Source organism: Chiroxiphia lanceolata, chromosome 5 (genome assembly GCF_009829145.1).
Source record: "Chiroxiphia lanceolata isolate bChiLan1 chromosome 5, bChiLan1.pri, whole genome shotgun sequence".
In the NCBI taxonomy this organism is placed as follows: domain Eukaryota; kingdom Metazoa; phylum Chordata; class Aves; order Passeriformes; family Pipridae; genus Chiroxiphia; species Chiroxiphia lanceolata.
This window is the reverse complement of record NC_045641.1, coordinates 68,692,804-68,712,335: the sequence shown is the minus strand read 5'-3', so window position 1 is coordinate 68,712,335 and position 19,532 is coordinate 68,692,804. Positions and strand designations below refer to the sequence as shown.

The window sequence follows — 19,532 nt, the reverse complement described above, 5'->3', positions numbered from 1 at the left end:
TCACACGGGGATGGAAAAAACATTAAATAATAATTGATTTTCTTTTCTGTATTTTGTTTTGATTAAAATGAGAATCCCTCTCATTTATCTTCAGACAGAAAGTAAGCATTGAGTAAATGGTCTGGTTAATTCAAAAGTAATTTGATCACAACATCCATAATTTACATTGACTGGAACAGCAGGAAAGATGCTGAGCACTAGCAGATATCAAGCTTATTCATTTTAACAGACTATTTCCATTATGCTTTACATCTTGTTCATGTAAACTACTCTAAGAACTATAATGACCCACATTTTATAAGGGGGAGACTTACACACAACTCTCCCCTTAAATGTCATGTTAAGCTTGAGTAACACCCCAGCCTGCTCACTGCAAACCAGGCCGTGGAGCTGAGCATGTTGTTTTCCACACAGCTGTGCCAGCTTGTTTCCAGAGAATTCTGCAGTGGAATCAGCATTTGGCCCAGAGGTTTGTACAGATCCAGCTGTGACAGGATATTTTCAATTCATCCTCAAAGCTTTGGATTCTGCCAGACAGCATGAGCTACCCAAACTTGCAATTTATAATTCCCAGCCCTTTTGACTTCCAGTGCTTTGCTGTGGTGTAATCTTAAACTCCAGGGACTTGATCTTAGAGGGGAAATCCCATTTTGTGCCTTTATTTTCTGCTAAATTCAGGGGCACATACCTGTACTCTCAAGTTTTTGCTCTTGTTACAACAGAATGGCCCAGGTGGACAGTTCCAACTGTGACAACACAATTTAAAACAGAATGAAGACAAGTAAGTGAACTCTGAAGGAATAAAGTATCAAGACCTGTAGAGCCACTCAGATACACCAATCCAATTTTATCTTCCCTGCTAGTGCAAATACTCTCACAAGTGAATTTTGCTTGCATCAGTGCTTCTGTAAGGGCTGTACTCCACACCAGTGCCTATTCCTCTGTGGTGTTTCTGGGCAGACTTAATCCCTCCTTATCAGTCAACTGAAAATACTTCATTTTCATCCTATGCCATTGAAGTGACACTGACAAAAAGCTCTTACCAATTCAAAAATGCAAGATCAGGCCCCTCATTCGGGCTGTGAGGAAGAGGGACAGGAACAGGTAGATGAAAGGTTGCATGTCTAGGACAAATATTGTCAGTGGTGTCTGATTTAGGTGACCAGTCATTTATTTCAAGTTGTCAGGTGACAAATTCACACTTTTGTATTTTGTTACCAGCTATGTGGCCAGTCACACTCCAGAATCCATGACAGGAAGCTCTGTCATACACAGATACAAATTCAGCTGCACAGGCTGCTTTAAAAAAAAACAAACTAGATGGCATGTTTACAAATTTATATATTTTTAGAAGCAGTGGATTTGCAAAAGCATGGAGTAATCTCATTTAAATTTCCTGCTCATTTCTAATCTTTAAGCAGTTCTGAATTATGAATGAATCAAGGAAAATCAAAATATGTGATGCTTACTCTGGTATAAAATTACTAGTCAAGCCCTTGAAATTAGTAACTGCAATCTGAAAAAGTTTATGTGAGGGGAAACTGAAGTTAGGACCTACTCATGATCCCCTCATGTACATGAGAAAGAGCATTAGATTGCTTTGTAAGCACAGATAATTCACTCAGCTGCAGGAAATTATGCTCTACCACGAAATGAGAGGGCTCAATGTACTGATGGTTTAAGCAAGAGAGGGTTGTGAGTGTTTAAGTGGACAGGAGTAATGAAACAGCTTTGCTTGCACTGAGTCTTCAGTGCTGGAGAGGCCCCAGGGGAAATCCTCAAAATGAGTGCAGTACGTGAGATACACTGCAGGTCTTTTTTTCCTGCCTTTCCAACTAAAGTGAAGGGGAAGAATGAGGGACCCACCCAGAGGTTTACTAAATTCTAACAAAAGTAGAATTCCAGTATGCAAAAGCAGGACCATTTATTTAGTAATTAGCATGGAAAAATATTTGACAGGGAGAAAACCAACTTGCACAGTTGTAAAAATAAGCCCTGCTCTGCTTTCCATACTCACCAGTAACAATCAGAAGAAAGACTACTCCAATTAAAGGAATGATGTTTAAGATGTGTCATTGTGGTTCAGACTAGCTCTAGTCCTCTGGACATTCCCAGTGAAGTCAGACTTTTTTACATTCAAGGTGGATTTGGCTTGGCAATGGCAATGCACCATGTTACCAATTCTAATCCTCTCCTTCAAGACCTTTGTGTTTCAACTGTGAAAATATCACTACTCCATAATACTAGTTTTAGTCAACAAAGCAGAGTGCAATGAATAAATGCCACTTCGTAGTTTAAAATCTGAATTTAGGCTCTTCAAAGCACTGCCACATCAAAACTTTAACAGCATTTAACTGTCTGAAGATGAATATAAGTGCAAAATTCTAGCTGTAATGGATTTAGGAGTAAAACAGAAGCCAATAAATAATGTGTTAAAGCCAGTGGAGCTATGCAGCCTTGCACTAGGCAATGAATCGACTTTATACATTTGGTATTTATACAAATATTAGGTAGTGGAGGTGGTTGCTTATGGTGTTGTTAAACTCTTCATGTTTGATGAGAAGCAAAATTTTAAAATAATAATATTAAAAATAATTAAAAAATGGAGGAAAAATGTCATGAATAGGGAACCTCAGTCTATTCATTCTAGTAAAATTATGGCACCTATAAGGAGCAATACCAAGTAGTCTTCATGCATTAAAAGTTCTCTGTTGTTATGAGAGCAACCAAAGGCAAATAAGCATTCCAGAAAATGGTACATGGTGGTTCTTACTGCACTTCCTTAGGATGAAAGTGCTAAAAATGCCTTCTTTCACTTCAGGACAGTGAAGGGACTTGTCCAGCCAGACAACATAATGTCCAACTTCCTTCATGCTCATGCTTATATAAAGTTAAACCATTAGGGTCATATAGCTGTATGCCACCCCATTTCTAGCAGGAGCTTTGGGATGCAGTGTACAGGTGAGTGCATCCTGCAGTCCCAGTGAGTTCCTGGCTACTTGGACATTGCTTGGACAAGGCTGGAGGCACGTGGCCCTGTCTGATCTAGAGCAGCAAGCTGAGACAATTTTATTAATGCAAAGAAACCCTCTACAGCCTAAGAAATGAGACAAGGGAGTTGTGGTTGGATGCCAGACCTTGGAAACTGATGGGAGGGAAAAAGAGCTTCCTGTGCTAATTTCACAAAGCCTGCTATGCTGGGGACTCCTTGGCTTAGCTTTGCCTCAGCCTTATTAAACAAGCTCCTCAATACCTTAATCCCTGGCTTTGTCCTTCCTTTCCTCTCCCTAACTTGAGGTATTTGAAGGCAGGACATGAGCCTCGCACACACTCCCCAAAACACATTTTTCTTCCTGCAACCCCATTACAAGCAGCAGAGAACGTACAAGTTCCTCAGCCTCTGCTCAGTGTCCTATTTGATTTTCTTTAAGTGAGCTTCTCCTGCTTCCCCCTAACGTAGGTCCGGTAGTAGAAGTGTAGGAAGAGAGCCATGAGGCTGAGGATGTAGAGGAAGACTGCAGTGTTGAAGCCATCTGGGAATGGGCATTCTGTGAAGAGGTTGTAGGAAGAATGAGCAGCAATGGCCACAAACTGGCACTGGAAGAGGGGGGAAAAAGAAGAAGCCGGATTAGGGAACCTACCTGAGATATAGCTCAGCTGACCATTAGGGCCACCACAACAACTGCCACAACATCCTAGTAGTACCCTCAACCCAGAGCACCACCTGCTTGCCTCTCCTGACGTCCCTGGAAAACTTGCCTTTCAAGCTCAGTGGTGTTTTCCCAACATGAAGGGTGTCAACTGTCCATCAAACACTGAGGCTTGTCCACTGCTTCAGGGGTCAAGTTTGGAATCCAGCCTCTTCTGCAAGGAGCAGATCACTGCCCTTGTGCCACTCCTCTGCCATGGGCAAGTAGCTGAGATCTTGGAATATGGAAACTAGAGGTTTCCTCCCCATTGGTAATCAGATTATTATACTTGGGAAAATTTTGATTTGCATTTTAGCTTACAGAGAGGAATTACAGATACTATTTTTATTAATTTAAACATTAATCCTCTTTTTTTTTTTTTTTGGTATGTTACTAAGTGACCTGTCTCAATACCCTGAAGCAATGAGTTCTACCTACCAAAAGGATGTTAAATAAAAATTTATTTCCTGTGCTATAATTCGTGTAAAAAATACTTTTTCATTTTATTCAATGCTTTTTTGTTCTACTTTGCCATTCAGGATAAGTAAGAACTCTGGACCAGCCTTCACTGCACCACTATTTTATATATATACCCTCTTCCTCTTCTCTGGTAATGGCATACTTTTTGTTTCCATAACTTCTCTTTGTGTGGAAATAACTCTCCTACAATCACTGCCCTTGTCTGGAACATTGCATTTATGGTGTATCTTTGAAAAAACACAGGGTTTTCAGGATTTGTCACCTTTTCACAGATGAGGGAAAGAAAATCCGAAGGGATACTCTGCAGAAAGAGTCAAACTCACATATTTCTCTTTAACTCACGTGTTTGCTGACAGTTAGACACACCCTTCCTTTTTGAAGGAACCAAATGAAGGCTGCCCAATCTCCTACCCTACTGAGAATCCAAAGCTTCCCTGAGTTACTGCCCCACACCTCCCAAAATCAAGCTGAGTTTCCAGGGCTCCAGAGAGGAAACATAAAAGGGAGAAATCTAACCGTAAAACCACAGGGTTAACTTTTTTCCTCTCCTTCCCATTACAAAGCTGGGGCTCATTATTTGGTCACTGAAGGGCCCTCGTGAGTTTTCTGAAATTCAGAGCGGGTTCACCTGTCACAGTGGTACATGAGGACACCTAAGGACATGGTGATTTCTGTGGGAAGCAAACAAAGACTTGAACCAGGTAGGTGCCAGACAGCAGGGGCCATCACACCCAACACAGAGAAGGGCAGAGATGAACACATGGAACTAATTACCAGCTGCATGATGGTCAGGTAGCGCTTCCACCACAGGTAACGGTGCATCCATGGTCCCAGGCTGGCCAGGGCATAATAGCCATACATGAAAATGTGGACAAAGGAGTTCAGCATCCCAATAAAGAAGGCTGAGGAGTGAAGAAGTGAGGATGAACAAGACATACAACCCATGCAAGACCAACCCTGTGAAGAGCTCACAGCCACTATGATGATGCTTTCAAAAAACATCACATCACCCCTACGCATGAACCTTCAGTCTAGGCTCCATCTTGGAGGCATGCCCTCTTCTTCCTTCTCCTTTCAGCATACAGAATCATGGAATCATGGAATGGTTTGGATTGGAAGGGACCTGAAAGACCATCTTGTTCCATCCCCTTGCCATGGGCAGGGCCACTTTCCACTAGACCAGGTTGTTCAAAGCCCTGTCCAACCTGGCCTTGAACAGTGCCAGGGTTGGGGCATCTCAATATATCCAGCCCATATCTAGACTTAGGAGACAGAGAAGAGCTTCAAAGGCAGAGGAGAGAATTTTTTATCTTCTGACCTAAGCATTTCATGACATTCCGGTGTCAACACCATGTAGCCGAAATGGCTTCCCAAAAAGGAGCACCCCAGCATCTTGTATAGGGCCTACTTAGTACTGAGATGCTTCTCTTCCAGAGGAGCAAACAGGAGAAGCACTCTGGGTCTGGATCAGAAAGAGCAGTAAACGAAATGGAGAGCCAGAACCTGGGCTGCTGCACCAGGCCCTCTGACTGGGAAGCAAGGGAGTGCTGATCGGGGATGAGACATACATAGACCTTGTGTAGGATGTTATTTCTTCTGTTTGGACACATTCTGTTGGCACATTCTCATTCTGGATGACGCAGTGAATGTAGCAGCCTAAATAACCCAAAGAGCAGAGCAGATGGTTTCATCTCAAGTGCACATGTTTTTCACACCTTTGGAACTAGGTGAGCTTCCTACCTGCCAGTCAGCCCATCTGCACAGTTAATGCTACCTCCACAGCCCAAAAAACCCCTGAAACACTAGGTTTTCTCACATACCTTGTCCTCCAGGCACATATTTGACCCCTGACCACCAGTTGAACAGCATAGTGCCATGATGGTACACGTGAAGGAAAGTCACCTGCTCTTGTTTCTTGCGTAGAATAAAGAAAACCTGGAAGAAGCCAGACAAAGGAAAACCTTAAGTCAATGTGTTTAGACTAAATATTTCACAATAAAAAGTTATAAAAATAGCTAATGATGATTCTCAGTCTCCCAAACCCATTTGCTCTGCTCTTGATAAAAACTGGTGAAAAACAACACATGCAATAGATCTCATATTATCTAGAATGGGGGGAAACTGGAAAGCAGAATTTCTCCCACAGAGCCACAATTTTTATCTTTGGATTCAGGTCCCAAGGTCTGAAGAGGACACATTTGAGACTCTGACTGAGACACTTCCATACAATTTGCAGCTGCTTGGGTCTGGTTGGTTTCAGGACATAGGTTAGATGTTTGCTGGTACCAGAAAACAATCCAAAGAAAAAGTGCTGTGTTGAATGCCCAAACCCTTCTGGAATTTGAATGAGTAAAGAGAATGGTTTTGCCAGATGAATATGTGTCAGGTCACTGTATTTCAGCGTGCACATGCTTACACACATAACAAAAAAATGAACCTGCTTTTCAGGGACTTAGGATTGTCAAAAAGCTGCTTTTGTTGCTGATGGAAACAGAGAGAGAAATGGCCAAACCACTGGCAATGGGCCTAGAAGGGCTCTGGATGCTGATTCACATTTCAGACAGTATGTTGTCCCCAAAGAACACTAGACTGTGAAGACTTAGGCCAGAACACAGCTTTCTTTTGCTGAGCAAGCAGGGAGGTGGGATTTCCTTGTTGGTTCAGTCATTTAGTTACTTCCTTTATGAAGTGGTACTTCTTTCAGGTGAGCTTTCAATGTCACATGGGGCACAAACCTTTAGTGCACAGCTTTGGGACAATCTGTGGCAGCAAAGACACCAGAACACATTGTCCACTTGCAGTTTCTTTACTGCCCAACTAACCAGTATTAAACCACTGTTGCCAGACAGGCAGTGGCACAGCAGCTAAGATTTTGGGGGACCCCCTTGCAATAGCCAAGGTGAAAGCCTCTCCCTTAGCATTGTGCCCATCCACAGGAAGAGTGCTGGGGAGTGAGGATGTGCAGCCACTGGGATGGAGACAGACAAATCAGGCAGCAGCAATTCCTTCCTGGAAAGAAGCTTTTGAGGAAGCCTTGCAGCACAGTATCCAGCGATGCTGCTGGGCTCTCACAGGCCAAACACTGTCAAAAAGCAGCCTGCAGGAGCTGAGCCCTCTTCTTTAACAGCATCAGCCTTCATTCCCACAAACAGGCAGAGCACAACACAGGAAATCAGCTCTTACTGAAAAGCAGCGAGCAAATCAATACAGGATCAGCCGAGGACATTAACTTTTGGCACCCTGCCCCTTTCTAACAAGGAAGTGATTTATTTCCAGCACCAATCCCGCTACGGAGCTCAGCCCTCCTTACCGTATCCAGTAGCTCGATGACTTTGGAGAAGAAGAACCACCAACACACTTTTGCCATCTGCTGGGCAGCACAAGGCACCGCGGTTAGACCTTTATCCAAAATCAACATATTTTCAACCATGCGCTATGTGAACCCTGCCCACCCGGGAACAGGAAAAATTAAGGAGTTCTTCCGGGCTTTTTTTTTGTTTGTTTTTTTTTTTTTTGCCTGATAGCAAATATTTGAAAAGCTGAAAAGATAATATCCATGCTTGCACCTGTTCAAAGCCTGGTTACATCTGGAAGCGAAGCATAATACCTCCAAATTCTAACTGAAAAAAACCTCATGCAAGATTTTGGAAAGCTGAAGCTGGTGTGACCCAACCAAACCCCCTGTGATGACCGGACAAGGAATAATTTTAGCCAAATCCCTGTGCTAACAGAAATGTTGAGTAAGACTAATGTCACGCAAAGTTAAGGATATAAAAATTGGTTTTCTTGTTGAAAGTGATCACCCAGAATCCTTACAATCAAAGCAAAGAGTTACATATATTTCAGAGTTAATTTGAAATATCTATAATAAACATCTATCTTCAGAATGTAAGATCAACCTCTCTGCAGTGATCAAAGAGCAAACTTAGATGGCTGTGTTGACTGATGACAACTGATTTTAGAGAACTAAAGTGAAATGCAACAGTTTAAGTAGATAATTTAGTGAAATAGATTTACAAGCAATAAATTGGAGTAAAAGCCTTCTTAGGCATGCAAATTGCTCTTTATGAGCAAAATAATCTTCACACCCATGGGAGGGCAGGGCCTAAGACAAGCTTTCTATAGAACTGTACCCGCATTCCTAGTTCACTCCGGCTGTAATCCACTGGCTGGCACAGGTAGCTGTAGTTGCCCAAGACTGAAGTTACCAAAAACTGAAACAAAGGAAAAGCAATAGAAATCAATTTGCTGTTCAAAGTCATCTGTTCCAAAAAGATATGCATATTAATGATAAGGTAATCTAATTCTCGCTGACAGAAAATCCATGTAATTTATACAGCTGAGCAAACAGTAAAAACCTAAAACAAAGTACTTCACATCCTTGTTGGAATGTCAAAAAGAAAATTTGGCCTGGGCATATTTGTAGCTCCTTATGTAATCGCTGGAGTGCTCAAACTTACTTCATCAGGAATAGTGAATTCTAGTCCTCAGATGAAGTAGTGTTTGCTCAAAGAAAAAAAAAATGCAGTTTGTGTTAATGTAACAATTGTGATACAAACTTAAAGGGCATATTTGTCAACATCGAAATGTTTTTGGAACCTATTTGGCTGTATTCCCTTGAAGAGTTTTTGGTGGCCTAAATAAAAAAGGGAAAGGCTTGTAGAAAGAAGAAGCAGGAAACAATGTCCTCAACACTCCCGGCAGCAGGAAGCCGCAGTGTGCTTGGCTTGACTCCTGAAGAGGACTGCCCAACCCAAGTCTGAAAAATCACAGAATCATAGAATGTTAAGGGGTTGGAAGGGACCTTAAAGATCATCTAGCCCCAACCCCCCTGTCGTGTGCAGGGACACACCCCACTAGAACAGTGTTCCTCACTCTCAGAGACAGGTCCCCTCACCAGTCAGTCACGACACAAAATGAGGTTCCACGTCCTCCATACATTCTGTGTTTAATAGGGAGATCTCAACCTTCAGCTCATTCATTCAGGAACGTTTCAGTGTTAATTTTATGAATGACAGGAAGATTGAGAAACGGGAGGGAATGTGGTACAGCAGGGCAACACTGCTCCTCTTGTGGCAAAACAGGGACACATCCAAGCCAGCTCCCACTCCCTTCATTAAAGTCCATCAGCAAATGCTGTTTCAAATGGTTCTGGCTTTCAAACCCTTCCCAGGTGCTTGCCCAGGAGCCAATCCTGTCTCCTCACCTCGTAAAACATGTAGCATGACAATGCCATCATGGCTAGATTGTAGGCCACCAGCATGCCCCTGAGCTCCAGGGGTCTCTGCTGCCGCATGAAGAAGGGCCCCAGTGCCACAACAAGGAGGTAGGAGGCAAAGATAAGTGTGACTGGAAGTGGAGAGTAGACCAGTGGCCATGGGTCTGTCCTTGGATCTGAAAAGTAAAACACACAGCCAAAGCTGGCACACCCCACACACTGCAGGGCAGATATCTTCATTCACCTCCCTTCAGCACGCTCCCTGGTAAACTGAAAGTTGGTATCTTTACAAAGCTCTGCCACAGTCCTTCTCCTGCCCTGGAGTTCCACGTGCCAGACTCTGCCAAAAGGCTTTAGCACAACACTGGGGCTGGGACTGCAGTACTGGAAGAGAGACCTTTCCTGGGATGAGCTGGAGCCCCTTCCCACAGGCTGCAAGACCGCCCCACACCTGGGCAAAAGAAGAAGTCCAGGGCACTGTGCAGGGATGTATAGAACCAACCAAACCAACAGTGGCTTTTCAGGTGTGTAAATCTTTCCTGCTTTTCCCGTTATTTCCTTTCTGCCACACAACTCTGAAGACATCTGAAATTCTCCACACCTTCATTTTTACACCTGTATTCACTAGGAAATGACATTCAAACTCTTATTTCTGGTAAAACAGCCCTTCAGTCCTACAGGAAAGGGAATCTCAATGGACTTTCTGTCAGGCCACCTCCTCCTAATCCTGCCTCATCACCCACAGAAGTGCAAGATACATTCTGTTTGCAAAAGCATCCCAGTTCCCATTCAAGCTTTCCTCTCCTGTTTCCATTGTGGCCACTGCTCTGTTAAACTTCCTTAGCATCTCCCTTTGCATCCTGACCTGCCACTCCCAAGCTCCAGACCCCTCACACTGTTTTAGCCCTGGGTTGGTTGTGGAAATCCTCTATTGAATTTTAGTCATTGACTCACTGGTGATTTTTTCTTTTAAATTCTACATCTGTCCACATGACTCTGTTAATCCCCATCCATTCTAAACCTTCCAGTTCTTTGCTATGGCTGTAAAGGGCTGTGTCAGGAGCTGTTTGTCATTCCATTTCTCTATTTAACAGTTTGTCAGGAGTCCTGAATCCTAATTTACACTCTCTCCTTAAATTCAAATCCTGAAACATTTACAGTCTGAGCATCATGCCCCACATCCTCCTCCTGCCAAAGCCAAGATGCAGACCTGCCATTCTACCTTAATGGAATTTTGTGGCTTTTCCTTACATCCAGGGACCCAACAGAGCCCTTTCGGACCAAACTGGATTGGCAGAACCTCTACTGAAGATTTGAAGTCTCGTCACTGCAAAATGTCAAATGTCAAGCCACTGAGAACGGTTTCTGTCACTATGTCATTTGATAATGGGTTTTACTGGCATCACAAAGAGTTTAAACCTCAAAATATTAACTCTTTGGTCTGATTCATGGCACATGAATATGCACTTCCTTTAATATTCCAGACTTAACAGGTAATCCTGAGCATATATTGCTCCTTGTCCTGTCAGAGACCATTGTTCATTGAACATAAAGCTGCTGAGACAGGGGAAATCCCCCATTCTTTCATTCCTTTCTTTGATCCAGCTGGAGTGTCCCTAAGATATATTTAAAGACTTAAGGGAAGTTTGTCACTATGGAGAAATCTGCCAGATAAAAAAATGTGGGCTCCTCTGAGGATCATGTTCCCTCTAGGTTTGTCCTTGATCATGCTACTTATGCAAAAATTCCTGTTTAAAACAGCATTTCTACCTACCTCCACTTTCAAGAACCCAGTTGTAGAATTCCTGAGTTTTCTGCCAGGTTGAAGCCATCACAAGTTCTGGAAAGAAATTAGAATTAGCATCCTAAGGATCATATTAACCCTATTTATCCTTGACTGAGTCTTAAATAAGGAGGCTCCTTAGACAGACCACAGCTAATGGAAAGAAAATAGCTTGCTTTCTAGGAACTTTACAATTTTAGACTAGGATTAAAGTCTCACTTAAAAAAGGAAGGAAGAGAACCCCCTGCAATGATTAGCTATTTAACTTCCAGATTTTATTTATTTCATCAAATTAATAGTAGTTTATTATTTAACTTCTAGATTTTGATATTTTGTTGAGGTTTCACCTCTAGAAAGTATTCTGAGTAGCTGCATGTGAACTACCAGAGCCAGGAGCTTCATGTACCACGCTGGGAAATCAGTCACACAATATTTTGTGTAAAGCATTATGGTCACAACTTTCCCATGAGGACATACACCAGGTGGCATCACTGCATCCTTCTTTCTGCAGGCATTTTTGGATATTCCCAATGCTAGAAGGCAGTTAGGGATTAATTCAGTACTGCTGCAACTCCAGAGGTGTTAAAAGAGCTATGTTTGTTCTTTGGCTTTCTGAGGTCCAGTTTGTACACTAACTTTGTTTTATCTTGTATATATTCTACAATATATTATATTAAAGTAGAATACTCACATATATAATGATGCTCCTCCTCTTCCCTTCTTTCCTTTAGCAGGGAGACATTTTCAATGGCACTTGGAAGTTCACCTAGAAAACACTTTACTGCAGTTACTTTTAACAGATCATGTTATCTGATCCAGTTCTCTCCTTTAGCAAATACACAGGACCAGCTTCCTCCCAGTCTCATCTCTTGCTGGTATTGAGAAAAGCACATTTTCTCCCTTGACTTCCTCCCTTGACTGTAATGTGCCCCTGCACACACAGGTGACAGGCTTGCCCAAATTTCTCTCCTGCAGCCAATCATTGCAGTCAAATCCCTTTTTGGTTTCCCTGACACACACCCTGAGATGCCCAGCAGGTCTCATACACCTCCTGACACACAGACACATGCCCTTGTAATCCGAGCAGAACCTGCCAGCACTGAGATTACTCGGTGATTATCAGCTGGCACAGAGTCAATCCAGCAGGGATTTCATACGGTTAAATACCCTCAAACAATCCATACACATTCCAGCTCACTCCACTTCCTTTCCCTCCCTCCCAAACAGTCAGGAAGAAGGGACAGACTCACCCCAGCAGTGTAGCTGACTCTGAGCATCCCTTTCCTCAGGGGTGTCCTCGGGATGTAGCCACTGGTCGCCTCACTCCGGGTGCATGTAGAGGCAGCAAACCAAGGAGCTGCAGACACTGTGCTCAGCTTTCATCTCCACAAGTGAGGTGAGTACATCAGCTATTGGGTCCCACACAGCTGTGGTAGATCTTCATACCTCCTGGGAATGGATCTTCCTGCCTCTTATTTAAGTGTCCCAGCGGTAGCCACCAAAATCCCACCGTGAGCTGCGGGCACTGTGGTGTTGTCTCGTAACTTTGCCAGAGCAGAGGTTACATCACACACTCCTCCCCCACCCTCTCTTGCCTCTCCCCACATGATCTCAGATTAGGAGACCGGTAAAAGGAGGGAATAGAATGCAGAAGAGGAATGGGATTCCACAGGAGGGAACAACTGACCTTTAGTGTCACGCTTGGGAGCCTGGCCAAGTGGGAACCAGGCCAGCATTTCTTCTGCAGGTTTCTTCAGGCCATGACAGCTTTGCAAGCAGTAAAAATGAGGGATCATGCCTGGAAACTGGTCTGTTTGGAGCACTCCTTCAGCCCATCACAAGGGGCTGTCAACAAGCCTTTTGTGTACTCAAAATGTGTGCAAACCACCAAATGAGGGAGCAGAGAACAGTGGGAACACTCGCTCGCTCACTCACTCACTCAGGGGAGGCAGAGAAAACTCAGCTGGAGTCATCCCCTCATATCCTGCCTATGCCCCTGGGGGAGTCACATTTACTGTTTTTTAAAGGTACAGGAAAACCTTTATTGTTTTTAGAAATACAGAAAAATATTTTGAGGGGTTTGACAGTGACACCAGGTATGCCCCCCTGTGATCTCCAGCAACCATATCAAGGGAAAATGCAGAGAGCCACAGTCAGGAGCAGGTCCAGTCAGCGAGGGCAGTGTCTGTGACTCAGTCCCATGGAGGTGGGAGTGGAGGTGCCAAGGCAGAACCAGCACCCTGGAACCCAACCCCCACCCACCAAGAAAGAGCTCAAAGCCAAGTGAGGGGTCACCAAGCTTGGTCACCTGGGGTGAACCTGACCCTAGGGTGTGGATATATCCTTTATTTTCCCAGAAAGCACATTTTATTAGCAGAACTCCCAAAAAAACCCGAGGGTAACCCCATTTCTCGTACCATTGCCATGTGCCCGTCATCAGATACATCACAAGCATTTCTGAAGGGCAAAACACCAAAGATTAGCTTTTGAAAGCAGCTTTGGGAATTAAGCATATCATGTGGTGGTAGTTTTTCCTTGAAACACATCACCTGTTGATTGTGCTGGACAATTACTGTATTTCCATGATATGTGGAAACTATGAAAGAATTTAAATAGATACTTTTGGGAAAGGTGATTTAGGGTGAAGGTTTTGAATTTTCGGGGTCAGAAGGGCAATCCAGTTAAGAAAAAGATTTGTCTGACCTTTGGTATCATATTGTTGATCCAGGGTTTTGTTGATTCAGGTTCAGGGAGATAGCGATGGTGAATTTTACACACTTTTTTTTTTTTTTTGCTGAGCTTCCTAAAAAGTTGAAGTTTTTTAATTGTTCATGAAACAACAGGTTTCATTTCTATAGTGTTGCTGCCCCAGTCCTTAAAAAGATTCAGTGATTTATCTGTGCAAATCAGGGAAAGTAATAAATCAGACCAGCCCTTTCTATCTGTTACGTGTAGATGGGACTGTATTTTAGTATATCTATCTGGTAACTTCAAGTAATGTTTGCTGAGCTATTTATATTGATGTATAAGACTCAGAATTACAGACACAAACTTCTCCATCAAACTTCTTTTTTACCCTGGTGAAAAAAAAATCAGCTGAAGTGAATTTTCACCAGTTTCATTTCGGACAAAGTATTTTATTGTTCATGTAAACTGGATTTTCTGTTTTAAAAAATACCATGAAGCATATTTCATATTTTAAAACCTGTCCTGTTCCTGAAGTATTCCCAGCAGTGCTGTTGCAGATGTTCACTAACCTGGCTGGCAGATGGAGAGATGGCATCAGGAACATGGTACTTTTACAGTCTAGGAATGGGTGTCCTTTGATGAATGACAGCACAACTGTGAGGTCAGCTCTGTAGGGACCACACATAAAAGCCTCAGGGCTTTCAGTTTCAGCAAAAACTCAATAGAAAAGAAAAAAAAAAAAGCATTGCTCCTTCACTGGAATAGTATTGGGGGAGCTCTGAATGCCAGAGTGAATTGGGTTTTTCATTCAGTGACTAGTCAAGAAAAAAGGGAACTGCAGGAACACGGATTACAGCCACAGTAGTAAGCAACTCTGTTGTGCACAGTATGTGATAGCTCAGAAAACTCCATCAGAGACTTAAAAGTTGGCATATTTTAGCTAATTTAAAACCTGCCTATGTCCTGCATATTTTAGAGGTGTTTGCCACAAAATCATTATCAATAACAAATACTAACAGTAAAACAATTCTGAGGGCTTCTAGACAATACAATGTTTGCTATTTGGTCCTCTGTTTGCTGTTGCTTTCAATCAAAACTGTACTAAAAGCACAAATTAGCAAAACAGACCTGCTTCAATACTTGAGAAAGACAAGGAGGAGGGGGCCAAGCTCATCTGGATATCCAGGCTACGTCATAGAATCATAGAGTCATAGAATATACTGAGTTGGAAAGGATACAGAAGGATCATCAAGCCCAACTCCTGGCCCTGTGCAGGATAGCCTAAAGATCCCACCATGTGCTTGAGAGTGTTGTCCAAATGCTCCTTGAGCTCTGTCAGCCTTGGTGCTGTGACCACTGCCCTGGGGAGCCTGTTCAGTGCCCAACCATCCTCTAGGAGAAGAACTTTTTGCTGATAGTGTGGTGATACTCTCAACATCACAGCAGAGACTTAGCAGATTACAGAATCATGGAATGGCCTGGATTGGAAGGCAGTTTAAAGATCATCTCATTCCAACCCCCTGCCATGGGCAGGGACACCTCCCACTATCCCAGGTTGCTCAGAGCCCCATCCAACCTGGCCTTGGACACTTCCAGGGATGGGGCAGCCACAGCTTCTCCGGGCAACCTGTGCCAGGGCCTCCCCACCCTCACAGGGAAGAATTTCCTCCTGATATCCAATCTAAACCTGCCCTCTGTCAGTTTGAAGCCATTCCCCATGTCCTGTCACTCCAGGCCCTTGTAGTCCCTCTATCTTTACTGTGGGTTCCCTTCATGTACTGGAAGGCCACAATTAGATCACACCAGAGCCTTCTCTTCTCTCAGCCTTTCCTCATAGGAGAGGGGCTTCATCCCTCTAATCAATGTGACCAGCCTGTGGGCTTTGCTATTCCTACCTCCACTTCATACAAAGAAGATGTACTGTGGCACACATCTGACGTCCAAAACCTCATCTCTTGTAGCAATGCTCTTTGTAGCTGTCAGCAATTTAACTCTCATCGATCAAAATTCCTTACCCACCTAAAAAGTTTCATCTAATACAAATAAAATTACTTGAAAAATGAGAACGGCTTCTTGCTGCTAATCAAGCTGTTACAGCAATTTTAAGACATCATTTTTTACTTTTTCAGTCTTAAACCCATTAGTATGTTATTATTTCAGTTATCCACTTAATCCAGGCCAAGTCCCACAGGGCAGGACAGTCTCAGACCCGACATCCCATTTATGTTTTTCCCACAGTGCTACAAAGGTGTAAGGCATGTGTATACAACACCAAACACCAATAAGCCACAAGAATATCTAACTAGTTAAGGCACCACAACCTTAACTACCAGCACATATCTAAAGATTTGAAGTGTCCTGCTACCTTCTAAAACTGGTATATACCTGGCCTTTGGAATACCTGGCATTGAATTCCCTTCCTATGCAATTTAACTGAACCAAACCTCTCAACTGTTTTATGCATGTAGATATTCATATTGATATGCAGATATTTAAAATTACTAGTAATTTAAACTCTGTATGAAACTGGCTTCAACAAGATGTAAATGCCAGAGCTGTGGATGCCACAGGACAGGAAAGAGGGTAAAAAACACACAAATCTCTTATTCAGCTCATATCTACATCTGCACTCTTGCTAAACAAGGTCTACAGCCACTTATGGGATAATGTACTTCCTAGTCATGAGAAGTTCAAGGGCAGGATCAGATTGTCAACACTACCAGCAGACCTTGTTCCTTGGCAAGACTGTCCTCCAGAGAAAGCTCTGAACTTCTGGAATGACATTTTCATGAGGACATTTGTCAAGGGAGGTTCATGTGATCTCCCCCTACTTCATTTTAACAATCACATCAACTTTCAATTGCCAAAAACAGAAACAAATGAGAGCTGGTTTTATGAGCAGTCTCTCAACAAAGGGTAGCACAATAATAGATGTTTTAACAGCAATAGAATTACCTGCAGAATAATAATTAAATTACTACACTTGTTTTGCTAATATGCAATTACCAGCTTGTATGTGTTTCTGGAGAAATACAGTGATTTCAGGTGACAATCGGTCATCACTAAAACCCTCTGAAAACCTAACCAAACTTTTTTGGGTCTAGTCCGTAAAGCTCTTGTGCACGAAAAAGTCCAAATTCACATCTATTTAAAGCAAACAGAAGTCCTTAAGATGCACAGTGAAGCAGTTGAAGGAAGAAGCTCCTTCTGGCACAGGGATTCTCTTTCTCGATTGCCTCACTTATGCATCATGCAACCAATCGCACAGACCTTGGAAGGTTCAGAACAGATTACAGGAAGAAAGATTTGGCACAGGTACTGAGCAGCCTGTCTCTATGCATAGGACTGGACGATTACAGCAGTTCTTGTCTAAATTATGGTCCTAAAACCCAGAATGTTAATTTTACCAGCATAGATTTTTCTTCTGCATATGACATACTAAGTTTACTCTGAGGTCTCAAAAACGTCACTCAGCCTCCCCACGCCTCATTTCCCAGACTTATAAAGCAGAAGGAAATCTTGCCTCTCTCACAGGAGTGAGGTGAAGGTGACCTGCAGTTAGTGGAGAGCCAAATCCAGAGAATTCCACCCACTTGGGTGCAAACCAGATTCTGGCTCTGAGGCTGTTACCTTTGTGACCTTGGGCAAGTCATTTCAAGTGTGAACATCTTACAAGACACCTAAATTTGGTTGTCTACATCTAATTAACTTCTACAATGCTTAGAGGAGTTCTAAGGACTGATCCAGCTGCCCACACATAGGAACCTATGGACATTCAGGATACCCTAAGGCATCTCACCTGACCTCCCGCTGTTCTGGTAAGTCCAAGGATTCCTGCAAGTTCTGTGCCATATCTGTGAGCTCCACATGGATCTCAGAGCTATCTTAAGGCATCTCCAGTGGCCCTAGATACCTACCTATGTATAGGCATCTGAACTGAGTCCTCTTTGCTTCTATGGTTTTTGCTCTTTTTGGTCTTGCCTACTTACTTGAGCAGTTCTTTGAGGTAAGAATCTTCTCTCATTGTATGCTTTTGTGTAGGAGCCTGAAGCAGCCCCGTCTCCCAAAATGAATTCCCAAAAACCTCCTAAGCCTAGAGAATTCAGAAACCTTTGGCTTTCATCTCTAAATCTACTCTCCATTCAGCATGTCTTGAATCGGTATTGTTTCAAAGTTGCACTGTGACTGGCAAGGAGAAGTGACTTCATGCTGATCCCAAACATCATTCAGAAAGTTCCCAGAAATGAGCTCAAAAATATGTCTTGACCAGTTGGGTAATAACAGCCTCTTATTAAAAAAACCTGCAGCCCTTAGGCATGGTGGCAGCAAAAAGGTTTTTATGCTAAAATCTTGGCCAGATATGAGAAGCCAAAAGAAAGAGAAGGTGATGATTTAGACATTAGATTGGGGGTTATCTCACCAAGCTTTACATGCTCAGTTCTGAACTGGTGACTTCAGGACCCAGGAATGGTTGGAGAGAGAAACAGTATGCTCTAGTAACCTACTTATCTGCCATAACTCAAAATGTCAATCGTAGAAAAGAGGTGTCCCCTGGACTTGCACCTCTCTCTCAGTTTGCTATAGAAGGAGTCACTGAGGATGAATTGTGAATCAGGGCAACAAAAGTGGAGGGAGAAATCCCAATCCAAGGGATTCCAAGAACATTGTTCTAGTCCTAGAGCTCTACAAAGAACACAGAATGAACTAGATTGTCCAAGGCCTCTGGTATAAGCAGCACACGGATCTCCAAACCCAGACCTCACAGCATTTCCAATATGCCTGAGCCATGGGCAGAACACACATTTAATTCCTGATACAACTAGTGAAGCATCCACATAATGAGACTACAGTGTTTGATCTGAAATGCTGATCCCTGCCTCTTGTTTTCCCTTCTGAAATCAAGGGAAGTCTTTATAAAACTCTCTCTTGGTAATACTTGAATGTTTCAGTCCTTTTGAGAATTTTCCTCTTCCATTTCACTCCCACACAAACCTACCAACAGCACTGGACTGAGAAATTAATTCCAACCAGCTGTTCCTGCAGAAGGGAAGGTACATACTAGAACTTGCCACTGAACATCCACTGCCATTGGAGAAGGGATTCTCTCTTCCTTTGCCTCTCCCCTACCTTCTGATGTTCCTCCACTCTGTGCACCCAGCTGATCAAGCAGGCCCATCAAACCAGACTTTACTTCAGAAGCTGAAGAGAGATATAAATGGTACACAGATGTTGTGCAGGCCACCTGCAAATGACTGGGGCTCCCACCACAGGAAAGAGGATGCTCTTGTAACTGAAATGCTGCTGTTAAAAGAAAATGATGTGTATCTGGGTTTTACAATCAGATGCTCTTCATTACCACACCAACATCTGTGAGCCTCATGGTGATTCTGAAAGTCTAAGACATCTCTCCCTCTTCTTGTTCACCTGGCAGATACCCATATCATCTCCCCTCTGCAAAGATGTCCCTGCTAAATTAGTCTCAGCTAAGTCTCTCTGTGATGGTACCACGCTCCCATCCTCTCCTGCTTCAGCCCTACACCTGGAGAAACCTCCCCACAGAAATTAGTAAGGCTACTGTCTCACTCCTTCTCATCATCAAATCTTTCATTCTTATTATGCCTGAAAATCCCTGACATGTTGTGGTCAGCAGGCAGCTGCCAAACCAGGATGTGAT

The 19,532-nt window shown here is 43.1% G+C and overlaps 1 protein-coding gene and 1 long non-coding RNA gene across 4 annotated transcripts in view; both read right to left on the bottom strand.

Annotated features, from left to right (window-relative positions):
- Positions 1-821: 821 nt before the first annotated feature.
- On the bottom strand, positions 822-15,116 carry LOC116787318 (elongation of very long chain fatty acids protein 4-like). Of its 3 annotated transcripts, XM_032688829.1 has the most exons (9): positions 12,421-15,116; positions 11,862-11,936; positions 11,162-11,227; positions 9,376-9,563; positions 8,303-8,383; positions 7,480-7,539; positions 5,990-6,104; positions 4,944-5,071; positions 822-3,597 (listed from the first exon to the last, which is right to left on the bottom strand). In XM_032688829.1, the coding sequence occupies exons 3-9, from the start codon at positions 11,217-11,219 to the stop codon at positions 3,427-3,429; spliced, it is 801 nt and encodes a 266-aa protein (XP_032544720.1). In that variant the 5' UTR covers positions 11,220-11,227; positions 11,862-11,936; positions 12,421-15,116; the 3' UTR covers positions 822-3,426. The 3 variants fall into 3 exon arrangements, with proteins under 3 accessions (XP_032544720.1, XP_032544719.1, XP_032544721.1); XM_032688828.1 differs by having other exon boundaries at positions 11,862-15,116; XM_032688830.1 differs by having other exon boundaries at positions 7,480-7,536; positions 11,862-15,116.
- Positions 15,117-15,540: 424 nt separating this feature from the next.
- Positions 15,541-19,532, bottom strand: part of LOC116787686 — a 55,932-nt gene continuing 51,940 nt past the window's right edge. Inside the window, exon 4 of the long non-coding RNA XR_004357389.1 lies at positions 15,541-19,159. This is a non-coding gene — a long non-coding RNA (uncharacterized LOC116787686). The remainder of the gene's footprint in view (positions 19,160-19,532) is intronic.

Excerpts from the sequence above, each read along its gene's own strand:
- LOC116787318 (XM_032688828.1), bottom strand. The coding sequence starts at position 11,219 with ATGGCTTCAACCTGGCAGAAAACTCAGGAATTCTACAACTGGGTTCTT. Across the intron at positions 6,105-7,479 it reads TCATCGAGCTACTGGATACG|GTTTTCTTTATTCTACGCAA; the intron begins GTAAGGAGGGCT and ends GGCTTCTTCCAG. Across the intron at positions 3,598-4,943 it reads ACCTGACCATCATGCAGCTG|TGCCAGTTTGTGGCCATTGC; the intron begins GTAATTAGTTCC and ends CCCCTCTTCCAG.